General features: G+C 39.0%; 1 protein-coding gene across 2 annotated transcripts in view; it reads right to left on the bottom strand.

Annotated features, from left to right (window-relative positions):
* The window catches only part of dis3l2 (DIS3 like 3'-5' exoribonuclease 2), a 516,063-nt gene that overhangs the window by 200,011 nt on the left and 289,227 nt on the right, over positions 1-26,825 (bottom strand). For both annotated transcript variants that reach the window (XM_039766315.1, XM_039766323.1), the window contains exon 11: positions 15,795-15,907. In XM_039766315.1, the coding sequence (XP_039622249.1) occupies positions 15,795-15,907 (113 nt within the window). The remainder of the gene's footprint in view (positions 1-15,794; positions 15,908-26,825) is intronic.

Here is a 26,825-nt window from a genome sequence, read left to right as displayed (position 1 = left end):
ATCTAATTTTGCTTGCTTTTCAGTGTGCACAAAACCATGCTTTTATCAAGGCTTCTTCGGGTAGTCGAAATGATCAGTCGTAGGAGCGAGCTTTATTCCGACTCTAACATTTTTGTAGCTGTGATGTGTGCATCAGTGTAATGGATGTACCAGGAAATCATGCATTGACAAAAGTTCCGTTTGCTTGGAATTGAAAGTGTGATTAAATGCGTTATTTTAACGCGTTATGGAGTACATGCATCGAAGCTTCTCAGCTGTGCTTGTGCTAAGAAAGGGAAAATTTTAAAAATAACGTAATATGATTCTGCGTTAACCTAATATTTTTTCATACGTCCCAAACCAAGGAGATCGAAGGTAAAATGAATCGGTAGCGCGTACATAGTCAGTACACCCTCTCGAATCGAACCTCGAATGTCGGCGTTAGAGGCTTAAGACTCTACAATTGCCACAGCGTGTGGCTTGTCTATGCTAAAGTATGTATTGTAGATCGGGTATATATATACATTTATATATATACCCGTGTACGCAGTGGAGAAGTAGAAGTTATGAAAAGAAAAGGGAACATTTTAAAAATAACGTAACATGATTGTCAATATACAGTAATTGTTTTGTGAGTGTTATTGAATGTTGCTGTCATCAAGGATTTGATTATCATTATTTCTTTCAATCAGGCTCGTATTTGTAGGATGTGTTCAAGTTACATTCCGTGTTTGTCAATCGTTGTAAAGATAAGAGGTTTCATTCATCGATTAGTTCCTTACTGCATCAATAAACAGCTCGTCTTCCTTTTTATCTGTGATGTGACAAACTGCATGCACGGGTTTTTTTTACACTGTCTTCCTTTAGCAGGACATTCACTTTTTCCACCGTGTGCTTTGTTTCCGCAGTAGCTGCACTTATGAATATGATTGTATGTATAAGGCGCTTCATATTTTTTTGCTGCCTTCTCAATTGTGTAATTCGGTTTTTGTTCAGCACTCTTTGGAACTGTTGCTTTTTGTCTGCGCATTGCGTCAGTTCACGTGAGCCGCTTGGTGTTCTTGCATCGAAGGTTCCCAGCTGTACTGGTGCCATCTCGTGTAATGTCAGCTAAGACTCGCACTTAAAAGTTTCTCTCGCAGTTTCAATGAGTTTGTGCCAAACACCACCCTGACCATCTCATCTTCCTCTGCATAAGCACAGTCCTTCACCCGTGAACATTTACCGGCAGTGTTTGTATTGGATTGCCGCTGATGGACGGCCTTATATGGGCAAGCACTAAATTACAAACGCTAGTGGCAGCCTGTCTATGAACTTAATTTAATATAAACTTACGGTTCACGCCGTGCTTTGTTTCCGCAGTAGCTGTGCTTTGTTTCCGCAGTAGCTGTACTTATGAATATGCTTGTATGCATCATTTGCTTCATAATGTTTTTCTGCCTTCTCAATTGTGAAATGCCGTTTTGTGCCCATCGCTGTTTGGAGTTCTTCCTTGTTCTCTACCTACTTACGTAGGAGGCGTGATGATGTCACACGAAACTCCGCCCCCCACGGCCATCTCCAACTCAAGACTCCATTACATTATATGGGGAAAAATAGCTTCTAGTTATGACCCTTATGCATAGAATTTCAAAATGAATCCTGCCCAACTTTTGTAAGTAAGCTGTAAGGAATAAGCCTGCCAAATTTCAGCCTTCTACCTACACGGGAAGTTGGAGAATTAGTGATGAGTCAGTGAGTGAGTGAGTCAGTGAGTGAGGGCTTTGCCTTTTATTAGTATAGATAGAGAGATGTGTTCGCTGACGTTATGATCGCCTTTTGGGGATAGTCGCAGTGGGTCTTGTGTAGACTGGTGAGACGTCCCCGGCATTAATCGGCTGTGATGGCACTGTCAGTCCTCCACTCGTGTGCGTGTCTTCATAATCCGAGCTGAGGACCTCATAATCGTATACATGCAAAAGAAAGTGTGAATCGCCTTAATATTATTTTGCCGTGGTGTAGAAAAGGGGTCCGTGTTTGCACTTGTATGGGCTATAAGCGCAGGGGGAGGATGAAAAAATTAAAAGTGCTCACTTTGACTTAAGGCAGAAGTGCAGTCAGCGTCTCAAAGGTCGGCACAGCTATGCACGCGCGCTGGCTGCTCGACTTTTGCTGGGCAGGAGACCCCAGTTTTTGCAGATACGTTCATGATATCAAAAGTCTCAGCGCTCTCTGGAGGTCATTCATATATATATATATATATATATATATATATATATATATATATATATATATATATATATATATATATATAGCAAAATACCCGCTACAGCGAGAAGTAGTGTGTTAAAGAAGTAATGAAAAGAAAAGGAAACATTTTAATAATAATGTAACATGATTGACATTGTCATGAGTGTTGCTGTCATATATATGCCTGCCTAAATAAGTCACCCTCACTTTGCTCTTACTTTTTTACCATTCATTTAATCATGGCTAGTGGCGGAAAAATTATAAAATGGAAGGAAGATGGCTTTACCAAAACAATTATTGATGGCGAATCGATTATTCATAAAGCTTGAATTGGTGATCTGTTTTTCTGTGTTAACCTCATATTTTTTCATACTTGTTCTCAAACTAAGGTGGTGCGAGGGTAAAATGAATCGGGATGGGCTGATCAATGTAATCGGTGTACCAGGAAATCATGCATTGACAAAAGCTCCCCATTGCTTGTAATGCAAAGTGTGATTAAATGCATTATTTTTTAACGCGTTATGGAGCACATGCATCGAAGCTTCTCAGCTGTGCTTGTGCTAAGAAAAGGAAAGATTTTAAAAATAACGTAACACGATTGTCAATGTGACCTTTTGTAAGTAGTGCCTGGAGGATTCAGTGTGGAGAAACTGTAGAGACAGCGTGTGTATTAACTTGTGGATTTTTCTGTGAGTATTTGGTGGCAGTCTGACGAAGTTGCTTCGGAAGAAGGCGTTAGCCGCGGAGTTCAGCTCAGAGCGAAATGAGATGAATGGGAGGGGAGATGATGGCGTGACTGCCCCACCCGCCTTTAATTGTCAATCCCCCACAAACACAGTCTCTCGAATTTGCATAAGCACACCCCTTCACCTACAATTTTAACTTAGTTACAAAGTGATCAAAACTCTCGTTTATATCCTCGTCCTCTCATTAAACTTGTATCCCGCATTACCTGTGGGCATGTGAAACGCCAGCGGTAGCCTGTCTATGAACTTAATTTAAAGTTTAGGTTTACACCTTGCTTTCTTTCCAAGGTAGCTGCACTCATGAATATGGTAGTATATGTCACTCGCTCGCTTCTTATTGTTTCGCTGCCTTCTCAATTATATAATGCATGTTTACTTAAGTGCTTTTTGGAGGTCTTCCTGGTTTTCTATGCACTGCGTTGACAGTCAGTTCACGTGATTACGTGGGAGGCGTGATGATGTCACACGAAACTCGCCCCCCACCTCTTTCCAGCTCAACTCCATTACAGTTAATGGAGAAAATACCTTCCAGTTATGACCATTAGGTAGAATTTCGAAATGAAACCTGCCCAACTTTTGTAAGTAAGCTGTAAGTAATGAGCCTGCCAAATTTCAGCCTTCTACCTACACGGGAAGTTGGAGAATTAGTGATGAGTCAGTCAGTGAGTGAGTGAGTGAATGAGGGCTTTGCCTTTTATTAGTATAGATATACAGTATATATATATATAGATATATATATATATATAGATATGACAACAACACTCATATCAATGACAAAACAACTACATTAACAATCATGTTACGTTATTTTTAAAAATTTTCCTTTTCTTTTTCATAACTTCTTTAACACACTACTTCTCCGCTGCGAAGCGCGGGTATTCTGCTAGCTTTTAATAAATTTGCAAAAACCTCAAGTAAACTTTTTTCACGTTGTCATTATGGGGTGTTGTGTGTAGAATTCTGAGGAAAAAATGAATTTAATCCATTTTGGAATAAGGCTGTAACATAACAAAATGTGCAAAAAGTGATGCGCTGTGAATACTTTCCAGATGCACTGTATGTAGGCTTTTGCATCAGCAAAGATGCGGTGATAGTTATTAGATGATAAGTCTGAGATTGAAGTAGTAATATCAACTCACAAATATCTACTACTAGATACAGAGATGATAGACGGTATGGAGAATTGACAGCACATATCAATTAAGGGGCAAGAGATACTATTTAGAACAATAACTTTTGTAACTAGAGAGGGGGAGGAGTAAAGAACTTTCACTGGATTTATAAAACTTGCCATAAAAATTGCCAGTTCTTTTTCAGCATCTAGGGAAAGGAATGAAGCAGGGCTAGGAATGGAGGGAGCTGAATTAATGACATGCATAAGTCTTTTCATGTTATCTGAGGCTAACCTTGAATGTAAGAAACCAGAATAATTAGGGTGAATTAATTTACCTTGCAGTTTTATATCGTCTTACTGAGAGAAAAGGGTCTGTACCTCTGAGAAGGAATTGGGGCTTTATCTTGCTTCAAAAGTAGGGTAATAACTGCAATATTACTACTAGGGTTTAAATGGCCAGAGGAGATGGACATTTGCGTTATTTCATTATAACGTGATAAATTTAATTTGTTTCATAGGAGATACGAAAATAATGCCTACTAAAAACAAATATTATGCAAGCTAAATGCTAACAATAGCATATAATTCAAATCTACGGTATCTCACAAAAATTAGTACACCCCTTACATTTTCGTAAATATTTTATTATATCTTTTCATGGGACAAAACTGAAGATATGACACATTGATATAATGTAAAGTAGTCAGTGTACAGCTTGTCCCCTCATAATAACTCAACACACAGTCATTAATGTCTAAACCGCTGGCAACAAAAGTGAGAACACCCCTAAGTGAAAAATGTCCAAATTGTGCCCAAAGTGTCAATATTTTGTGTGACCACCATTATTTTCCAGCACTGCCTTAACTCTCTTGAGCATGGAGTTCACTAGAGCTTCACAGGTTGCCACTGGAATCCTCTTCCACTCCTCCATGAGCTGGTACATATTAGAGACCTTGCGCTCCTCCACCTTCCGTTTGAGGATGCCCCACAGATGTTCAATAGGGTTTAGGTCTGGAGACATGGCCAGTCCAGCACCTTTACCCTCAGTTTCTTTAGCAAGGCAGTGGTCATCTTGGAGATGTGTTTAGGGTCATCATCATGTTGGAATACTGCCCTGAGGCCCAGTTTCCGAAGGGAGGGGATCATGCTCTGCTTCAGTGTGTCACAGTACATGTTGGCATTCATGGTTCCCTCAATGAACTTTAGCTCTCCAGTGCCGGCAGCACTCATGCAGCCCCAAACCATGACACTCCCACCACCATGCTTGACTGTAGGCAAGACACACTTGTCTTTGTACTCCTCATCTGGCTGCCGCCACACACGCTCGACACTATCTGAACCAAATCTTATCTTGGTCTCATCAGACCACAGGCCATGGTTCCAGTAATCCACGTCCTTAGTCTGCGGGCTTTCTTGTGCATCATCTTTAGAAGAAGCTTCCTTCTGGAATGACAGCCATGCAGACCAATTTGATGCAGTGTGCAGTGTATGGTCTGAGCACTGACAGGCTGACAACCCCCCCAACCCCCCCTTCAACCTCTGCAGCAATGCTGGCAGCACTCATATGTCTATTTTCAAAAGACAACCTCTGGATATGATGCAGAGCACGTGCACTCATCTTCTTTGGTCGACCATGGCGAAGTCTGTTCTGAGTGGAACCTGTCCTGTTAAACCACTGTATGGTCTTAGCCAAAGTGCTGCAGCTCAGTTTCAGGGTGTTGGCAATCTTCTTATAGCCCAGGCCATCTTTATGTAGAGCAACTATTATTTTTTTTAGATCCTCAGAGTTCTTTGCCATGAAGTGCCATGTAGAACTTCCAGTGACCAGTATGAGAGAGTGTGAGAGCAATAACACCAAATTTAACACACCTGCTCCCCATTCACACCTGAGACCTTGTAACACTAACGAGTCACATGACACCGGGGAGAGAAAATGGCTAATTGGGCATAATTTGGGCATTTTTCAGGGGTGTACTCACGTTTGTTACCAGTGGTTTAGACATTAATGGCTGTATGTTGAGTTATTTTGAAGGGACAGCAAATTTACACTGTTATACAAGCTGTACACAACTACTTTACATTGTATCAAAGTGTCATATCTTCAGTGTTGTCCCATGAAAAGATATAATAAAATATTTACAAAAATGTGAGGGGTGTACTCACTTTTGTGAGATACTGTACAGCCGAGATGTTATTACAATTTTGCAATGTTAGGTGTACTGCTTTATTTAATATCTTTGATAACTACCTTTAGTATTTCTATATACTTTTGTTTACTAGAGATGAATCTGCTTAAATGCAGAGCAGGACCCGAGTCAGATCTGTAGTGAGAAAATTGTGGAAATCCGTGTACTATATACAGGCAAATTGCATCAAAGTAAAACAACAATATCATATATCAGTCGCTGTTGCTTCTTATTAAGAATGGTTTTCTGTGAAAAAGTATATTAAATGCTTGAATAAAACAAGTGTCTTAACTTGACTTTCTTGATTAAATTAAATTAAACTTGACTAGCTTGAATATAATCATTATAATATAAGACTAGACTTGAAACTTGAAGCTTGAGACTTGCATATGTAGGAATTCATCTCTGTTGAATAAAAGTAAATGCATGCATTTCTTCAACACACTAAAAAAGCCTCACTTGAACCCAAGCTGCTCATATTTTCATGCTAATCCCACAGACAGAAATATTGCAATAATACTCAAATGTGCTTTGAAAATAGCATAAGACTTAATAAATTCCCCACTATGTTTTGCAGCTTTTTCATTTTTTTCTTTTCAGATGTCAATTTCCAGAAAACTTGGACATGTTACTGCAGTTTTTTGTCCTGTTTTTATTGCTAATGTCAGTCAGTCAGTCAGTCAGTCATTCTCCAACTCGCTATATCCTAATACAGGGTCACGGGGGGTCTGCTGGAGCCAATCTCAGCCAGCACAGGGCGCAAGGCCGGGAAAAAATCCCTGGCAGGGAGCCAGCCCACTGTAGGACACACACATGCACCCACACACCAAGCACACACTAGGGACAATTTAGGATCGCCAATGTACCTAACCTGCATGACTTTGGACTGTGTGAAGAAACTGGGGCACCCGGAGGAAAGCCATGCAGATACGGGGAGAACATGCAAACTCCATGCATGGAGGACTCGGTAAGTGAACCCAGGTTCATGTTGTCAAATGATTTGTCACTTTTTTTTGCCCTCCTTAAGATTTGAGTGTCTGTGAATAGATGATGTCAAAGGGTCTATCATGGATAGTGTTTTGCACCATGACTAATGTTAGTTGGTAAAATCTGCAGAAGATTTTTTCACAATGAATAGGCTATATTCACCAGTGACCTTGTTCACCGAGTATTTCCTGTAAATTCGCCTTATGGCCAGCTGTTCTGGCGTGGAAAATATTTAAATTTTCAACTGCAAAGTATTTCTATTAAAATTTTATAATTTTGCTCAAACAAACCAAAATGAACTGAATTTACAGGACTTACAGGCATTGCAAGCATGTATTGTACAAGTAACTGTGACTAAAAATTACCAAATTAGTTTATAGCTTGGGAAAGGAAGGAGTGCAGAGGCCCTTTTTATATCCAAAATCATCCCAAGGCAGCAAGGAGCTGCAAGATCAGTGTTCACAGACATGGCACTTAGTGACCTTTTTTGTTGGCATCTCCAAGTTGCTTTGCCCCTTTGTCTGCCACAGAGGCAAATCGTATGTCTACTATCTAGCAGCCCTGTGAGGCTCGCTAATGAACACGCACATGATAAACGCAGATCTTCTTTTATGCCAACTTATCCAGGTAGACCTATCCTCCTCAGACGGGTCTCAACTACCTGCAGAGCTTGTGTGGGGAAAAAGTCCAAGAACAAGCTTGTCCTTGATTTCTTGCCTGCTGCTGAATTCTTAAGTCCAGTCGATGCGGTCCAAGTGCCTTTATCTTTTTTTTTTTTTCTTCAAGTGAATGATTTATGAAGGGGTGTTTCATTAAAGAAATAAGTGACTTTTCTTATTTCTGTAGTTTGACTTGAAGTTGCCATCTCCCTAAAGACATGATCGCTCATCTGTAGTAACATTAACAGCTGGTGTGAACTGTGAACCTGAAATAGTATGTCGACAATTTTCCAATTATATTAAATTAAAAAAACCTATGATACTAATTCACTGCCAATAAAAGAAGGAGTGTCAGGGGCGCATAGAGTTGTATCCCAAGAAAAATCTGAAAGCAACCAATTAAAAGGGCAGTCTCTGTTCATGTGCTTGCCAAAAGACAAATGACTTACATACACTCTCATTTGGCCAGTGCCTTCACTCAGGAAATATGAATATTCACACAGAAATTAAACAAATACAAGTTGGAACCAATTTTTAATGGATGTTGACATGCGCGGACGCCAGGCACGGTGTGAAAATGAAATTGTATTACTGAATTCATTTAAGTTTACATAATAAACATGGTGAAGATGTTGGTAAATGAAGCAAAAAAGAAAAATCAAAACCTTAATTCCTGAAAAATGTGGAGATACTACTGCAGTTTTAGTAATGGACAGAAAAAAATTTTCATTAAAAGAAAATGGAGAAAAAAAACTAAGTGGTAAAAATGGGAGACAAACCTAAACTGTTTAATAAGACCAGTATAAATGAGTGCATGGTTACTATTTTGGAACTAATTCAACAGTTTTTTTTATTATTAATTATAAATAACAATACATACAATCACTTAAAAACTTAATAACCAAAATTCAACTCCCACCCAAAAGAAAGACAGAGGGAAGAGCCAACCGACAAAGCAAATCTTTGAAGCAGCAAAGAAGAACAGTATCCTTTTTTCCCCCGATATAGTAGATTATTCTAAAATGTTATTGATTAGATCCTGAAATATTTAAAAAAAAAAAAAAAAGTTTTGAACAGATCCTCTAAGTGAGAATTAGATTTTTTCCAATTTCAGACAGGAATGGACATAATTTACCCACCGACTTAAAGGTGGTGGGTTGGGATACTCGAGCAAGATAAGTCTACGTGCTAGTAGTGAGGTAAAGGTAATTAAAATTTGTCCTTCTACACTTCTCTGGAATTACACCAAACACAGCTGTTAATGAGTTAGGGGTAATTGTGACACCAAGGCTATCTGATAGGCATTCCAAGATTGCAATGTTCACAGGTTGAATCTTGCCCTGGAAACCTTTTGGATAGATTTGATCGAGATAAATGCGCTCAACGGAAAATATTAAGTTGAATAGTTGAGTGCTTTGCATACATGGAGCTACAGTGTATTCTGTGCATGGCTGCCTTTCACTCTTTTTCTGAAATGTTAAGTCAAAGATCCTTTTTCCATTGTGTCCTAGGATCTTTGAAAAGGAGGGATTTTAAAATGTTTTTATAAATTGTGGACATGCTATTTGAGTTTTCAAGACTGACAATATTTCTTCTGGAACAGAAACAGGTAGAAGGTGAGGAAAATTGGGCAGGTTCAGTTTAGCAAAGTTTCTAGCCTGAAAGAAGTGTAAAAATGAGTTAATAAGAAGTTAAATTTGAAGCTTAATTTCTTGTAGGATGCAATGTACAAGTCTCTAAATGTTTTAATCCTAGACATTTTCCAAGAATTAAATAATGTACATGTTGGAGAGGGTGGAAAAGAGGGGTTGTAATGTAGAGGTGCAACAGATAACATCTTCTCTGTCTTAAAATGCTTCTTACATTAATTCCATATTCTGTGTGAATTAAGGGAAATTGGATTATTTGTGTATTGATGTTCATTTGTATTTACTGGGGTACAAAGCAGAAAATATAAAGAAGTACTGCAAGATTGTAATTCTATTGCAGACCAGCCTTGTATATATTTATCAATTTGTGTTGATGTCCATATTATGCCATCCAGTAATAAAACTGAAAGCAAGGTAGTGCCATGCCCCATTATGCTTCAGGTCAATGCAGAGTCGTCCTTTGGATGCATAGATGTTTAGAATTCCAAATAAAAGAGTTAATGATTGAATCTAATTTCTTAAAAAAGATTTGCTAATGTATATGGGGATGGTTTGAAACAGGAAAAGAAGCTTGGGAAGAATGTTCATCTTAAGAGTGTTAATTCTAATTGCTAATGTGAGATGGAGGGTGAACCATCTACTTACATCTTGTTTAATTTTTTCCATGCAGACAGCAACATTTTGTTGAAAAACAGCTTGATATTTACTTGTGATATTTACCCCTACATATTTAAATTGATCTGCTAAAAAAAATGAGAAGGTATCCAGTCTAGTACTATGTGCTAGAGAGTTCACGAGAAAAGGCACACTTTTATTCAAATTAATTTTGAGTCCAGAGACCTTATGAAAATCTGCTAGTGCTTTTAGGACTGCTGGCACGAAATTATGTGGGCCAGATATATACAATACCACATTATCTGCATATAATGATATTTTCTACCAAGTCATTCTCTGAAAATCCCCTTTATCACTGATGCATTTTGAAAGTAAACAGCCAATGGCCCAATGGCAATTGCAAACATCAACAGTGATATCCTTGTCAATTATTGTGTTCTAATTTGAAGTAGTCCAAAACATTGTTGTTAATTCAAACTGAGGCCTCTGATGCTTTTTCTGCATCCAAAGACGGCATGATTTCTGGGCTGTTAGATTTAATGGGTGAATATATTACATTACCTAAACATTAAAGATTAGAAACTAAGTGTCAGCCTTTAAGACCAGTTTGGTCTTGTGATATTAAAGAAGGAAGCACTTTCTCAATCCTTCCACCTAGAACTTTGGAGAGTATCTTAACATCACTATTCAGGAGCGAGATTGGTCTGTATGACCCACATTTTAGAAACACATTTTTTCTTGGGAAAGATGGAAATTAATGCTTGGCAAAAAGTTTGAGGTAGACTTGTTGTCTTTAGCTTCTGTAAATGTTGCTAATAATGGTGGAGTTAATATATTGTAAACGTTTTAATAAAATTCCACTGGGTAGCCATCAGGGCTGGCTGCTTTCCCCCTTTGAAGTGACTTTGTAGCATCTGGTAACTCTGAGAGTGTCAGAGGTTTATCCAGTTCCACACCACTAAGAATATTTAGCTGTGTTATCTGTAATGTGTGAAAGAACTCATTACATTTCATCTTATGTTCTTTAAAATGGGTGGAATATAAGGACTTATAGTACTCTCTAAATCTGTGAGTTATATTTTTATGGTCTATCATTTTATCTCCATCTATGTTGGTAACTGCTCTTATTGCATTGCGACTTCCTGTTAGTGGATTTGCTGAGCTAAAATCTTATTGGCCTTCAATCCATTTCCATAATGATGATGTCACAATTTAAAGGTGAGCCGTTTCATTTCTTTAGTAGTCAAGAGGTTAAATTGTGATTGCAAAACCTGTATTTTTCTATAAAGTGCCTCATTTAGAGACGTGGTGTATTCTAGATCTATTCTGGTAATTAACTCAGACACCTGCTTGGTTTCAAATTTATTTTTGTGAGAAAGATATGAAATAATCTGTCCTCTTAAAATTGCTTTCAGAGTTTCCCAGAGTATTACTGCAATGACCTCTGGGGATGCATTTGCCTCCAGAAGAGAATCAGTTGGTTTGGATATGAATTCTGTACAAAGCTCATCAGCTAAAGAAAGGGGTTTAAGATGCCAGCTACAAGATGAGTATGTATGACATAGTAATTTAAACTCAATGATCAGAGGGGTGTGGTCGGAGATAACAATAGCTTACTACTTAAACAATTTGATAAGGGGTTATTTTTCAGGAAAAAAAACAAATTCTTGAGTAACAAAGATGAACTTGTGAGAAAAAGGATATGCTCTACGGATAGGATTTAAAAACCTCCGTGGGTCTGATAAGTTCTGATCCTTTACAAACTGTGAATTTTTTTTTTGCAGTGTTAGATGTTATTGTTGCTGTAGCTGAAGACCTATTCAGGTCTGGATTCAAAACACAAAGTCTCCGTCTATTATAATTTTATGAGTGTTCATATTAGGAATAAATGCAAATACATTTTGGATTAAATTTCTTATCATCCACATTAGGTGCAAAAATATTAATCAGAATCACTTCAGTATTAAATAAAGTGCCCATCACCATTCAGGATCACATATTACATGTGAAGCTACAAATGGTATAGTTCTGTGTATTAAGATTACCACACCCCTAGTTTTCCTTGTATAACCGGAGTGAAAAATTTGACAGATCCAACTCCTCTGCAACCAAAACTGGCCCTTATTTTTTATGTGAGTCTCCTGTAAAAATACTATCTTGGCATTTAGACCTGTTAAGTGAGTGAATACTGTCTTTCTCTTCAACACTCCTTCACATTCCTGATGCTGACGTTTTTTTTTGTTGTCCCTGACCTCCTTAAATTTTCCTGTCATATGCTAAGAAGCTTGTAGCTCCTTATTACTGCCCTAATAGCTTGTTTCTGTTTTGAAAATGTCTGGATTAGCAGAACATAGCCTGCTACACCCCCTACCACCCATTCAGTCAGATGAAGGCATCGCCCTGCTGCAATCCTCATAGTTCAAGTCTGCGCTGAAGTGTTTATTTGGTGACACATTTGTAAGTAATTAAATAGGAAAATGAAATACATAAATTTCATGTGTGTTCTGTGTCTACAACAATCTGTGTAATATGCCCTGCAAGCTGGGTAGGTGTGATTGATAAGAAAGAAAATTTCTGGATTTAGTTGGATGAAGTGATTGGAGCGGATTTCAATGGACACGTTGATGAAGGGAACCGATGGGAGTAGAAGGTGATGGGTATGTATGGTATCAAGGAGAGGAATGAAGAAGGTCAGATGATAGTGGATTTTGTGAAAAGGATGGACATGGCTGTGGTAAATACGTACTTTGAAAAGAGGGAGGAACATAAGGTGTACAAGACTGGAGGAAGATGCACACAGGTAGATTATACCCTATGCTAAAGGGTCAATCTGAAGGAAATTGAAGAATGCAAAGTGGAGGCAGGGGAAAGTGTAGTTAGGCAGCACAGGATGGAGGTGTGTAGGATGATGTTGGAGATTGAGACGAGAAGGAGAGTCTGAGCAGACCCAAGGATCAAATGGTGGAAGTTGAAAAAAGAAGTCTGCAAGGTTGAGTTCAGGGAGGAGGTAAGACAGGCACTGGGTGGCAGTGAAGAGTTGCCAGATAGCTGGGCAACTACAGCAGACGTAGTAAGGGTGACAGCAAAAAGGATGCTTGGCGTGACATCTGGACAGAGGAAGGAGGAAAAGAAAACCTAATGGTGTAATGAGGAAGTACAGGAGAGTATACAGAGGAAGAGGTTGGCGAAGAAGTGTGATAGTCAGAGAGTTGCAAAAAGCAGACAGGAGGACAAGGAGATACAGCATAAGGTGAAGAGAGAGGTGGCGAAAGCTAAAGAAAAGGTTTATGGGGACTTGTATATGAGGTTGGACACTAAAGAGGAAGAAAAGGACCTGTACCAATTGCCTAGACAGAGGGACCGAGCTGGGAAGGATGTGTAGCAGAATAGGGTGATAAAAGATAAAGATGGAAACGTACTCACAAGCGAGGAGAGTGTGTTGAGCAGATGGAAAGAGTACTTTGAGAGGCTGATGAATGAAGAGAATGAGAGACAGAAAGAAGGTTGGATGATGTGGCAATAGTAAATCAAGAAGTGCAACGGATTAGCAAGGAGGAAGTAAGACAGCTATGAAAAGGATGAAGAATTGAAAGGCTGTTGGTCCAGATGACATACCTGCTGAAGCATGGAGGTGTTTAGGAGAGATGGCAGTGGAGTTTTTAACCAGATTGTTTAATGGAATCTTGGAAAGTGAAAGGATGCCTGAGGAGTGGAGAAGAAGTGTACTGGTACCTATTTTTAAGAATAATAGGGATATGCAGATCTGTTGTAACTACACAGGGATAAAATTGATGAGCCATAGCATGAAGTTGATGGAAAGAGTAGAGGAAGCTAGAGAAGCAGCAGTATGGTTTCAGGCCAGGAAAGAGCTCTGGAGGATGTTGATGGAGAAGTATACAGAAGGCTAGAAGGAGTTACATTATTTCTTTGTGGACCTGGAGAAAACATATCACAGGGTGCCTTAACACTAAAATTACAAAAGCCTACAAAAAAACTCGTAATCCTGGCCCACCTTAAATCTCTTCACACCTCTTCATCAGCGTCTTTTGTGTTGTAAATGTGTCGATCAGCAAAAGCAGCTCAAATCTGTTTACCTGTGTGAGTTGCCTGGAGTTGTATAGGGTAAATAATATATAGTTATTTTGAATACATGCATATCATGTGTGTTCTGTGTCTACAACAATCTATGTAAACACATTGTTAAAACAGAAACATTTTTCATGTTTTAGTATTAAGTGACAAACTGTAGACATGATATGTATAATTAATGAAGCCTGAAGTTCAAATATCAAATAAACATTTTCAAAAAAGGTATAAGTATAACAAAACAAGTGCGCTTTTATTCAAGAATATAACTGCAGAAAAAGAACTCGTGTTAGTGTGTGACATTGACACGACCGTAATATGACCGATTTGGTGATGCAGGGGTAAGAACTGCTGACTCGTAATCAAGACATTCGCGGTCTGATTCCAGACGCCTCCATTTTGGGTAGTGAGCAGTTCTTATTCATACTATTATAGAATAAAAACATACGTTTGATTTGAGTCTGTAGCAGCCAATGTAAATTTGTGGTACTTATAAAGGTCAGTGTATTTTTTTTTTATTATTATTATTATTATTCAGTTTTATTCCCTCAGTCAAGTTCATGCTCATCCCGATCTGACACTGCTGTTTTCAAATAAAGACGTGCTATAGCAAAGGTGAGCTCAGATGAGGACAAGTGTTCTACATCAGAGAAAGAGAACAGAAGCCATCCCCGCAAGAAATGTCCACTCACATATAAGAACAATGCAGCTCCACCATGCGTAAACACAAAAGATGTCACGGATTGGATGTATCAACAGGTCGGGAGTCATCCTGCAAGTCAGTCTGCCCCACACATGTCCTTCAAAGAAAAAGCAGGACTTACAGAGCATGTAAAGGTATCATGCAAAGCCGTGTTTGTGATTGTTTTGTGATGATCTTTATATAAAAAAAACATTTATGTTACTTATATAAAAGCCAGATTGAATGGTATTTACTTTGATTCATTTACTTATCTTCTTAAAGCCTAAAGTCACAAGTAGACTGCAGAGCTTCTTCTCTTCTCTTCTCACGGGCATGCTCACAAAGTACATTTATACTGAAATGACTTTAGCTGCAGGTGGAGGCTCTGCACAACTGCTGTTACAGTTCTGACTTTGTCCAGAAACGGTTTCATAAGCTTTATGACCTTAGTTTCGGACAGTCTTTCTCCCATGGGGTAACTGGGATCTTTTCCTGAATAAGATCAAACACAGTTGCATAGAGTATGACAGGAGCTTCCACCTGCAGTTAAAGTCACTTCAGTACACTTGTACTTTGTCAGCATGCCCGTGTAGATTGATGCTGCAGAGCAGCTATGGAGCTGTCCTTGTGGCGTATGGTGTATCGCCAGCAACCCCAGGCACAATAGTGTATTTTCCCCATAATTGTTACAACAAAATTTCTGTTATAAAGAAATATTATTATGGTCCCATGAATTTTGTTAACAATGGGATTCCACCTGTATCAACTCAAGAAACAAAAATAAAGACAACTATTGTACTTTTGCTATTTTATACCACTATCTCTAAATGCATCAGACAGGATATCATGTTGCAAGACATACCTTTTGTACTAAATACACACTGGTTGCTCTGCGGCTGGCAATAAAGTCAAGGGCTGAATTCTCTTCCACAAAATAGCTGACATCAGCAATATGGACTCCAACTTCAAAATTTCCTATTTAGATACATATAAGAACAATCAACTTTAGAATTACTATTACACAAAACAGTAAAATTCAGTTAGTTATCATGTTAACTATAACAGAGGAGGTTTGTAACCTTGTTCAAGCAGCTTAACAGCCTGTTCCAAACTGCAAAATGACAACGTTCTGTCTAGACATTGAAAAACAACAGCAGAACTTAATCTTTCTTAAAAACAAAACTACAACCTTTATGAGATATTTAGGTCTTTTTTTTAAATATCATAACAACAATTATTAATGTGATTTGTTTTTGACTTTCTTAGAAATACTAGGAAATGCTATCATAGGTATACCTTCAGACTTCAGTACAGCATATGACATGAATTACCACAACATTCTAATAGGAAAGCATACACACATTTAGGCTTCATCATATTTTCAAACTAAGATCTTGTTTTTTCAGCTTAAAGAGTGGAAAAAATAGGTACTTTCTTAACATGCATACAAAGTAAAAAAAAATATGGTACACTCCTTATTATAACTTATAAAGGATAACATACACCTGTAAATTGCCTACCACAAACTTATAAATTAGCAGTAATAAACAGATGCCAACCGTTTTGAACTTCTTTCATGGTCATATTAATGTCTGAAGGTAATAATGTTAAGAATATCAGGGCAGGAGATGATAATGGAATTGACTGAACTACTTAGTTCTGCTTGATGCTAATTAATAAAGTAGTCCAAGATTGTGAAACTAAAATCTGAATAATAAGAAACCATCTTAATTTTGTAAAAAGTATAAAATGGTCTCCGCATCTAATGGTAGGCAGCACTACCTTCAGACTGCTGGAAGTATTTAATATGGGCTGATATTATTATGTTATCACCCAAAAGACTGCTTGACAAATGCACTAATTTAATAAACTGTATGGTCAAAAACATTGAAAGCTTAGTTTAAATCTAAAAACTTAATGATGGTGCCATGTCCTTAATTGTAGAATTGGGTAATATTATTAAAACACAGGTTAAAGCTGTTTCTGTGCTATAACCAGAACAGGTGTGTGTTTTTAGTGTAAAATTGTAATCTTACAAATTAAATCTTATTTAAAAGTTTACAAAGGAAAATCACATTTGAAAATGGTTAATAATCAAGAAAACTGGAATTTATATAGAACAAACATTTGCCACTTTAAAAAAACTGGGCACGAGATAAACATGTATTGGGCCTTAATGACAGGTAGTTTTAATTTTAAAAATCAACCATAAAAGTTTCTGTTCTGTCATTAATTTAAATTTGCTAAGGTGTTCTTCACGCATGTACTTGGGAGGCAGCTTAAGAGCTCTGGCGATAGTAATTACCCGCTGAACCAGGGGCTGGAGCTCTCTTCTAAAGCCGTCTCTACACCTCCATCTGCAAAAATGAAGGGATTTACAGCTGCACGACCACTGACAGCACCTATGTTTCTTGTCCTCCTGAACACACCGGCCCTTCTTGCTTGTAATGCATATGACTGAAGGTTCAGCTATTATGAATCAGTTCTGTGCTGGTCATCTTCGGCCTAGGGACTCTGAAAGCGGTGGCTGGACGGAGGCTGGAGAGGGGCAATTTCACTGCTCGCGCAGTGTAGTGTTCCTCGGGCGGCTCCCAGCAGCAAGTGGTGACCCGTGGTCAATAGTCACCGGGGCCAGAGCTATCGCTCATGTGCAGGACAGAGGCTTGATGGGGCAGTTCACTGCCCGCCCACTACGCCACCGCAGCTACTGCTCCTGACCGGACGCAGGCTGGATGGAGCGGAGTGGGGCGTTTCACTGCCCACCCACCACACATGGCTGCCCCGTTCATTCTCGGTGGGCGGCTGGTAATGCTGCAAGCAGTGACCCGGTTGTGGCTGAACGGGGTGGCGGGGGGTAGCATTGTAGTGTGCATCCCGTGGCTGCCTATTGAATGGATTATTTATTTAATGAAGAATTTGGAGCACTGCACTTTATATGGAACACTGTTTTTGATTTGATTGTTGAATGCTTTAAATAAAAGCACTATGCACTTTTTTTTAACCATCCCCTTGCTCAATTGTTTATTGCCTTCACTGACTAGCTCACTCGGTAACATTATCGACGGTGTTGGGTTCAAGGGCTTCCAAAAATCAGATGGGAGCATGGAGCCAGAACCCACATCGTCACATTATCATAGGGACAGTGATTTATTTATTTTTTTGGTGGGGATACCAAAAATGCACCCACCCTTGGCTCGACCCACACACACACACTCACAGAGACAATTACACAGCAGATTAAATCAATAAAGTGGTAGATTGAATGAAAAATGGAAGGTAAAATATAACTAAACAAACCAAAACTATCCCTCCCCTGATTTCCAGCCGTCAGTTACACATATAACAAAACCTGTAAATGACAACAAGCATGACAAACACTCATAACAAAGTACAGAGCACAGTCCAAATATAGCGCCAACAGATGTTGATTGGAGAGTGGAAAATCCTGTGAACAGTTTGCTGAAAGGAACGTAAAGTGTGTCCTACTGGTTTCATATAGCATTGAGGAAAGAGGCAACTGGGGAACGCTCCATCAGATAAAGATGTTTCCAACTCACACAAACAGGTGGGCATGAGACAAACCATATATTCAAAGAGGAACAGTAATCCATGATGAACCACGAGTGATCCAAAAAGGTACGAACAATAACAGAACAGATAGACAAACAAAAGCCCTCTTAACTTCCAGGTTCCTCCATTTAAAGAGCCCACCTTTTTCCAAGCAGCCCAGAGTCCTCCGCTGTCATTCAATATAGAAACAACCCCCAGTGACGCCTGGGATATGTAGTACTTTATCCTGTAGTTTTTCTACATTCCCCAACCCCAGGCCATGGTGTATGGCCAAACCAAGGATTGAGGTTGGTTATTTTCACAGTGTCTACTTTCTTGGTCCCTGGCAATCACCACTTTACTGAATAGGTTACCGGACCTTTCTTCTGCACTATTAAGGAAGGGCTGAACCACTTCCGAGCTAGTTTTGAAGTGAATTTGTCAGAAGCTTTGGTACAGGGGATAAGTCCTGATTCAGGCATTCTCACCAAAAGAGAACTGAAACTGCGTATGTCTCAGGCTGTACGAATGAGTGTAACACACAACTGTATTTATCAATAGCACCTAATGATGACTCTCTTGATTCACTGATACAATGTCTTACTTGTGTTTACTGAATGGATGAGTAGTAATTTTCTCAAACTAAATAGAGATAAAACAGAACTTTTTGTGATTGGCAATAATGGATATAATGAGGTTATTAGAAATACACTTGATGCATTAGGAATAAAAGTCAAGACGGAGGTAAAGAATTTAGGGGTAACTATTAACTCTGACGTGAATTTTAAATCACATATTAATCAGATTACAAGGACAGCATTTTCTCACTTAAGAAATACAGTGATCCCTCGCTATATCGCGCTTCGACTTTCGCGGCTTTGCTCCATCGCAGATTTTAAATGTAAGCATATCTAGATATATATCACGGATTTTTTGCTGGTTCGCGGATTTCTGCGGATAATGGGTCTTTTAATTTAAAGTACATGCTTCCTCAGTTTGTTTGCCCAGTTGATTTCATATAAGGGACGCTATTGGCAGATGGCTTAGAAGCTACCCAATCAGAGCATGTATTACATATTAAGTAAAACTCCTCAATGATATACGATGTGCTTCCCGAGCGGATTGTTTGCTTTTCTCGGTCTTTCTCTGACATTCTCGGCACCTGACGGAGGGGGTGTGAGCAGAGGGGCTGTTTGCCTAGAGGATATTGATGCTCCTCTAAGAAATGCCGCGTACGCGGATCAAACACCGTCAGACCCCGACCAAGATCTTTTATAGTTCGTTTTGAACGATTATCATTTAAGTTAGAGGTGACGGAACTCCTCAGAAAAAAGGAAAATATTATATATGAAAATTGCCACATTCGCGTCTTCCCTGCCTTCTCTCCAGCAACAGCTATCAAACGCGCTGCCTTCTATAATATTAAACAGCGGCTACGGCAAGCCAATGTCAAATACGGCTTCCTGTATCCGGCAAAACTGAAAGTGGAATGGCAGGGTCATTTCTATGTTTTCGCTAGCAAGGAGGAGGCAGAAAATGAATTAAGAAAGCTGATCCCGGGACTATTCTGATACATAATTGTGAGTCATGGCGGTAAATGATAAAGCTAGGATTAATAATCTACTGTCTGATCTATTTGTTTTTAAAATACGGGTTTTTTATCAGCATATATTCTCATATTCTTATATTATTATTACTTACTTATTACTTATCATTACTTAGTATTACTAGGGCGCTAAATGTTTATGTTTTATTGTGCTTAATTACGTTTTCCTCCTCTTTTTTCTTTTCTAATTATTTCATGTGTACCCTAAATGAGACTGTTCAATATCATACCCTTGGTTTGCTGTTATTGCTATTACTGTATTAAGACTTGTTATGTTTGTTTTGGACACATCTTTAACACCATCACCTGGGTTTATTATCTGGGGATATCATCTTAATGCACTAAAATTGCTGAGGCCTGAATCACGAATTAAAGAGAAAAAAAGTACTTTCTCACCTAACAGGTCTAAATGCTAAAATAGTATTTTTACAGGAAACCCACTTACTAAGTAAGGATCAGTTCCGGCTGCAAAAAGACTGGACTGGCCAAATGTTCCATTCTAGTTTTACAAAGAAAACTAGAGGGGTGGGAATTCTCATACATAGAACAGTACCATTTGTAGCATCAGATGTAGTATTGGATCCTGAAGGGAGATATGTGATGGTCATGGGAGACTTATCTAACTGTAAAATGATTTTGATAAATGTTTATGCACCTAATGTTGATGATAAGGAATTTATACAAAATTTATTTGCATCCATTCCCAATCTGAACACTCATAAACTTATAATGGCTGGGGACTTTAATTGTGTTCTAAATCCACTTTTAGATAAGACTTCCTCCACAGGGGGAACGGCAACTAACACCGCAAAGATAATTACAAAGTTTATAACTGATCACAACTTATCAGATCCCTGGAGGTTTTAAACCCAAATTCAAGAACATATTCTTTCTACTCACCAGTACATCATTGCTACTCAAGGATTGATTACTTCTTTATAGATAATAACTTCTTGCCTAAGATTAAATCTTGTAAATACGATGCTATTGTTATTTCAGACCATGCTCCGATGATCTTGGAGCTGAAATTACTAAGCCCCATACACTCACCCCGGAGATGGCGTCTCAATCCGCTTCTATTAGCTGACGAGAATTGTACTGAATTTATATCCAAACAAATTGAATTCTTTCTAGAGACAAATACATCCCCTGAGATCTCTGCAGGAATACTCTGGGAAACTCTTAAGGCCTTCTTAAGAGGACAGATTATCTCATATCTTTCCCACAGAAATAAATCCAGAGCGAAGAAAGTAGCAGAGATAAAAAGCGAAATTACTAAAATAGATGAAGAACATGCCAGACTACCAAGCGAGACTCTACATAAGAGGAGGCAGGCTCTACATTCAGAATTAAACCTCTTGACAACTAAAGAAACCGAACAACTAATTTACAAATCCAGACATCATTATTATGAACATGGAGAGAAAGCTAATAAGCTTTTAGCGCAACAAATTCACAAGCAAGATGTACGCAACGCAATCTCGTAATTACTAACACTAACGGAGATAAAATCATCGAACACAAAAATATAATGTACACTTTTAGAGACTACTATAAATCCCTATATACTACTGAGTTTAAAGAAGACAATATACAATCTAATGCATTTCTGGATAAATTACAGATACCACAAATTGACGCTTTTAGTGTGGAGGAGCTCGATAAACCTCTGTCATTATCAGAATTACTGGATGCTATAAAGTCACTCCAAGGTGGAAAAGCAGCAGGCCCTGACGGCTACCCTGCAGAGTTTTACAAGAAATTCTCCGCTCAGCTAGCTCCCTCCTATTAGCAACATTTACAGAAGCCAGAGATAACCAATCTCTTCCACAAACCTTTGCCAAGCACTAATCACTGTCTTTCCAAAACAAAATAAGGACTTATTACAATGTGCATCATACAGACCAATTTCACTTCTGAATAACGACGTTAAAATACTCTCTAAAATCATAGCTAGAAGGATGGAGAAAGTGCTCCCTCAGTAATATCACAAGACCAAACTGGATTTATTAGGGGCCGACACTTATCTTCAAATCTTCGACGCCTGTTTAATGTAATATACTCACCAACTAAATCAAACACCCCAGAAATATTATTATCATTGGATGCAGAAAAGCATTCGACATGATTGAATGGAAATACCTTTTACTATTTTGGAGAAGTTTGGGTTTGGCCCAACATTTGTGCATGGATTAAATTACTGTATACTAACCCAGAAGCTTCAGTTTGCATCAATAACATTTGCTCAGACTACTTTAAACTAGAACGTGGCACAAGACAAGGATGCCCTTTGTCACCACTGCTGTTTGCAATTGCCATTGAACCACTGGCAATACATTGTCGAAATACTGATCAGATAAAGGGGATTAGCAGAGAAGGACTGGAACAGAAAATCTCATTATATGCAGATGACATGGTACTGTATATATCGGACCCAGAAAATTCTGTGCCTGCAGTCTTAGCAGCACTCACAGAATTTCAAAAGCTCTCTGGTCTCAGAATTAATCTGAATAAAAGTGTACTCTTTCCGTGAATTCGCAAGCATATAATATTAGATTAGACACCCTTCCTTTTATCATTGCAGAACAGTTTAAATACCTCGGGGTAAACATCACAAGTAAACATAAAGCTCTTTATCAACAAAATTTAAATCGTCTGCATGGAAAAAATTAAACAAGACTTGCATAGATGGTCAACCCTTCATCTCACACTAGCTGGAAGAATTAACACTGTTAAGATGAATATTCTTCCTAAGCTCCTTTTTATTTCAAAACATACCAATATACATTAATAAATCGTTCTTTAAGCAATTAGATTCAACAATAACCTCATTTATTTGGAATTCTAAACATCCACGCATCAAAAGAGCGACCCTACAAAGACAAAAGGCAGAAGGCGGCATGGCTCTACCTAACTTCCAGTTTTATTACTGGGCAAATATACAGTCGATAAGAACCTGGACACAAATAGAAGAACATACACAGGCATGGACCGCAATAGAAGTAAAATCCTGCAGTACTTCTTTGTATTCCTTGCTTTGTGCTCCAATAAACACACGCTATCGGCAATACACTAATAACCCAATTGTGCTCCACTCACTTAGAATCTGGAACCAATGTAGAAAGCATTTTAAGACGGAGAAGCTTCTTTCTGTGGCACCCTGCAAAAGAACCACCTCTTTCAACCCTCACAAACATATGCAGTTTTAATATCTGGAAAAATTTGGAATTAACTTGCTTAGAGATCTTTATATAGACAACGTCTTTGCATCCTATGAACAATTACATTCCAAATTTAACATTCCAGCTACAAATTTCTTTCACTATCTTCAAATCAGGAACTTTGTTAAACAGAACCTTCCAGATTTTCCTCATCTTGCACCCTCATCCACGCTGGAAAAATTATTGCTCAATTTCAAGGAGTTAGACTCCATCTCTACAATATATAAAATCCTTTTACAATCCCTTCCTTTCAAAGATCCAAGAGGACACTGGGAAAATGACCTCTCAATTAATATATCAGAAAAGGAGTGGAAAGTAGCAATGCAGAGAATTCACTCAAGCTCCATATGCGCAAAGCATACAATTATACAACTCAAAATTATATATCGAGCACATCTGTCTCACTAAAACTCTCAAAATGTTTCCAGGGCATGATCCAACCTGCGAACGTTGCAACCAAGCCCCAGCCTCACTAGGTCACATGTTCTGGGCCTGCTCCAAATTAACATTATTCTGGACAAAAATTTTTAATTACCTCTCAGACAGTCTTGGACTCACAATCCCTCCTAACCCATTAACAGCTGTGTTTGGGGTTCTTCCAGAGGGTCTTAAAGTGGAGAAAGACAAACAAATTGTGATTGCATTCACTACACTGTTGGCACGCAGACTTATTCTGATAAACTGGAAGAACCCAAACTCTCCTCTTTAAGTCAGTGGGAAACTGATGTGTTATATTATTTAAAATTGGAAAAATCAAATACTCAGTTAGAGGATCTGTGCAGACTTTTTTCAAAACATGGCAGGATCTAATCAGTAATATTTTGAAATGATTTTATAAAGCACAGAGAATTTGTTGATTTAGGTATTTTTACAAGCCTTAAATTTTACACCGCTTTGGCTTGCTCTCTCTCTCAGGGGTGGGGATCGATCTGTTCTTAGCATAATTCTTTTTTTTTGTAAAAACTTAATTGCTATGTATTGATTGTAATAAGGGCGGCACGGTGGCGCAGTGGTAGCGCTGCTGCCTCGCAGTTAGGAGACCCGGGTTCGCTTCCCGGTCCTCCCTGCGTGGAGTTTGCATGTTCTCCCGTGTCTGCGTGGGTTTCCTCCGGCGCTCCGTTTCCTCCCACAATCCAAAGACATGCAGGTTAGGTGGATTGGCGATTCTAAATTGGCCCTAGTGTGTGCTTGGTGTGTGGGTGTGTTAGTGTGTGTCCTGCGGTGGGTTGGCACCCTGCCCAGGATTGGTTCCTGCCTTGTGCCCTGTGTTGGCTGGGATTGGCTCCAGCAGACCCCCGTGACCCTGTATTCGGATTCAGCGGGTTAGAAAATGGATGGATGGATGGATGATTGTAATAAAATTAATAAATAAAAAAAAAAAAAATGCCGCTTTATCGCGGTGGCCCAAAAGCACGTATTGATTTTTTGATTGTTTGCGTTAATCTCGCGCGCTCCCTCTCTCTCTAACGTTCTCTGCTCCTGACGGAGGGGGTGTGAGCAGAGGGGCTGTTTGCACAGAGGCTGTTTGTTTAGAAGATACGTAGGCGACTCTAAAAAATGCTGAAAGATTATCTTCACATTGCTCCCTTCTTTGCGGCTGCTTTATCGCAGTGCTCATACTTAAAAGCCCAACAGCACGTATTGATCTTTTGATTATTTGTTTTTCTGTCATGCTCTCTCTATCTCTATGACATTCTCTGCTCCTGACGGCGCTCGTTTGAAGAGAAGATATGTTTGCATTCTTTTAATTGTGAGAAAGAACTGCCATCTCAGTCTTGTCATGGAGCACAGTTTAAACTTTTGACTAAAGGGTGTTATTTCATGTCTAGCGGGCTCTAATAATGTTAACAATGTGGGAGAGTTTATAAGAGCTTAAAATATATAAAAATAACCATATAAACATATGGTTTCTACTTCGCGGATTTTCACCTATCGCGAGGGGTTCTGGAACGCAACCCCCGCGATCGAGGAGGGATTACTGTATAGCAAAAGTTAGACCTCTTATAACATTGTAAGATGCTGAGAAATTAGTTCACACTTTTGTTTTCAGTCAAATAGATTACTGTACTGTAACGCACACCTCTCAGGACTACCCAAAAAAGACATCAATCGATTGCAACTAGTGCAGAATGCAGCTGCTAGAATCTTAACTAGAAAAAGAAAATCCTAGCACATTTCTCCAGTTTTGATGTCACTACATTGGTTACATGTGTCATTTAGAATTGACTTTAAAATACTGCTTATGGTTTACAAAGCCTTAAATAATCTCGTTCCATCTTATATTTCGGAATGTCTTACACCTTACACTCTCTGGAATAGCTTGCCAATCGGAATTTACCAGGCTAATACTTTGGAGCACTTTAAAACACTGCTGAAAACACATTTACTGTGCTATATAAATAAATGTTGTTGTTGGACTGGGCTGCCATCATCCTCTCCTTCACCTGCTAAGCAATTTGGTGGATGGTCTGAAGTTGATCATGAACAGCTGATCTGGTTTGGGTGAAATGTGGCAGAACGCCCTTTCTAGAGACCAGTAAGCTGTATGCCTAAAGCTTACAATGCAGGGATCTCTCCTGTAACCTCATGAACCGCTGTGTTCAATGCAAATCTGAGTTCAAACAGCCATTTAATCCAACCCTGAAGGTGGTCTACGATGAAGGATGCCATCATGGTCTTTAATTCACCTGCTCGATGCAATTAGCTTGTGTATGGGTGTGAACCCCTCCCCACCCCACTGTTTCTATAACACTTCAGCCTCTAAAATGATAAACTATGGACCCCTGTCTGTGATGATGTTGTTCAGCACCCGCCATCAGTTAAATATCTCATCATCCAGGGTGGAGCAAATCTTCTTTGCCATTGCATTAGCCATGGGGAATAGCTCCATCCATCGAGTGAAATAATCCATAACCACCATCAGGTATGTCTTACAGTCTTTGCTGGTTGGAAAGGGTACCACCAAATCCACACCTAGGCAATCCATGGGTGTAGTGATGTTAAAACAGTCCAATGGGGAGTCCAGGTGGGGTTTTGTATTGCTGATAGATGGCCACCATGCCATCTCCCAGATCTGAAATAATGTCTTTGTGTGTCCAAGGTGTCCACCAATGGTCAAAGTAAACTTCAAAATTGATTCCCTCCAGTAAATGATGTCACTTCCTACATGAAAACAAGGCATTTTTGTCAGTGATGGAGCAATTGTACTCAGCACCCTTTAGTGTCCATGAGGCATACGCCATGACTCTTTCCTCTCCCTAATCAAAGTGGGAGAGGATGGCATTGAAACCAAGGTTACCTGTGTTTGTGTGAACCTGGAATGTCAATGATGGATCTGGCTGTGCCAGGACTGGTGGCGATGAAAAGGCCTTCTTCAGTTCTTCAAAAGAGTCCTGGCACTCCTAAAACCACTTCCAATTCCTACGGAACTCTAATGCATTCTCTTAAATACCAACAACAAAAACCACTGATGCTTTCCAGAGAACAAGCTTTACATAGTTCACCATATTATTTGTTT

Source organism: Polypterus senegalus, chromosome 1 (assembly GCF_016835505.1).
Source record: "Polypterus senegalus isolate Bchr_013 chromosome 1, ASM1683550v1, whole genome shotgun sequence".
NCBI lineage: Eukaryota > Metazoa > Chordata > Cladistia > Polypteriformes > Polypteridae > Polypterus > Polypterus senegalus.
Note: the sequence above shows the minus strand (reverse complement) of the source record. Positions and strands in the feature narration are given on the sequence as shown.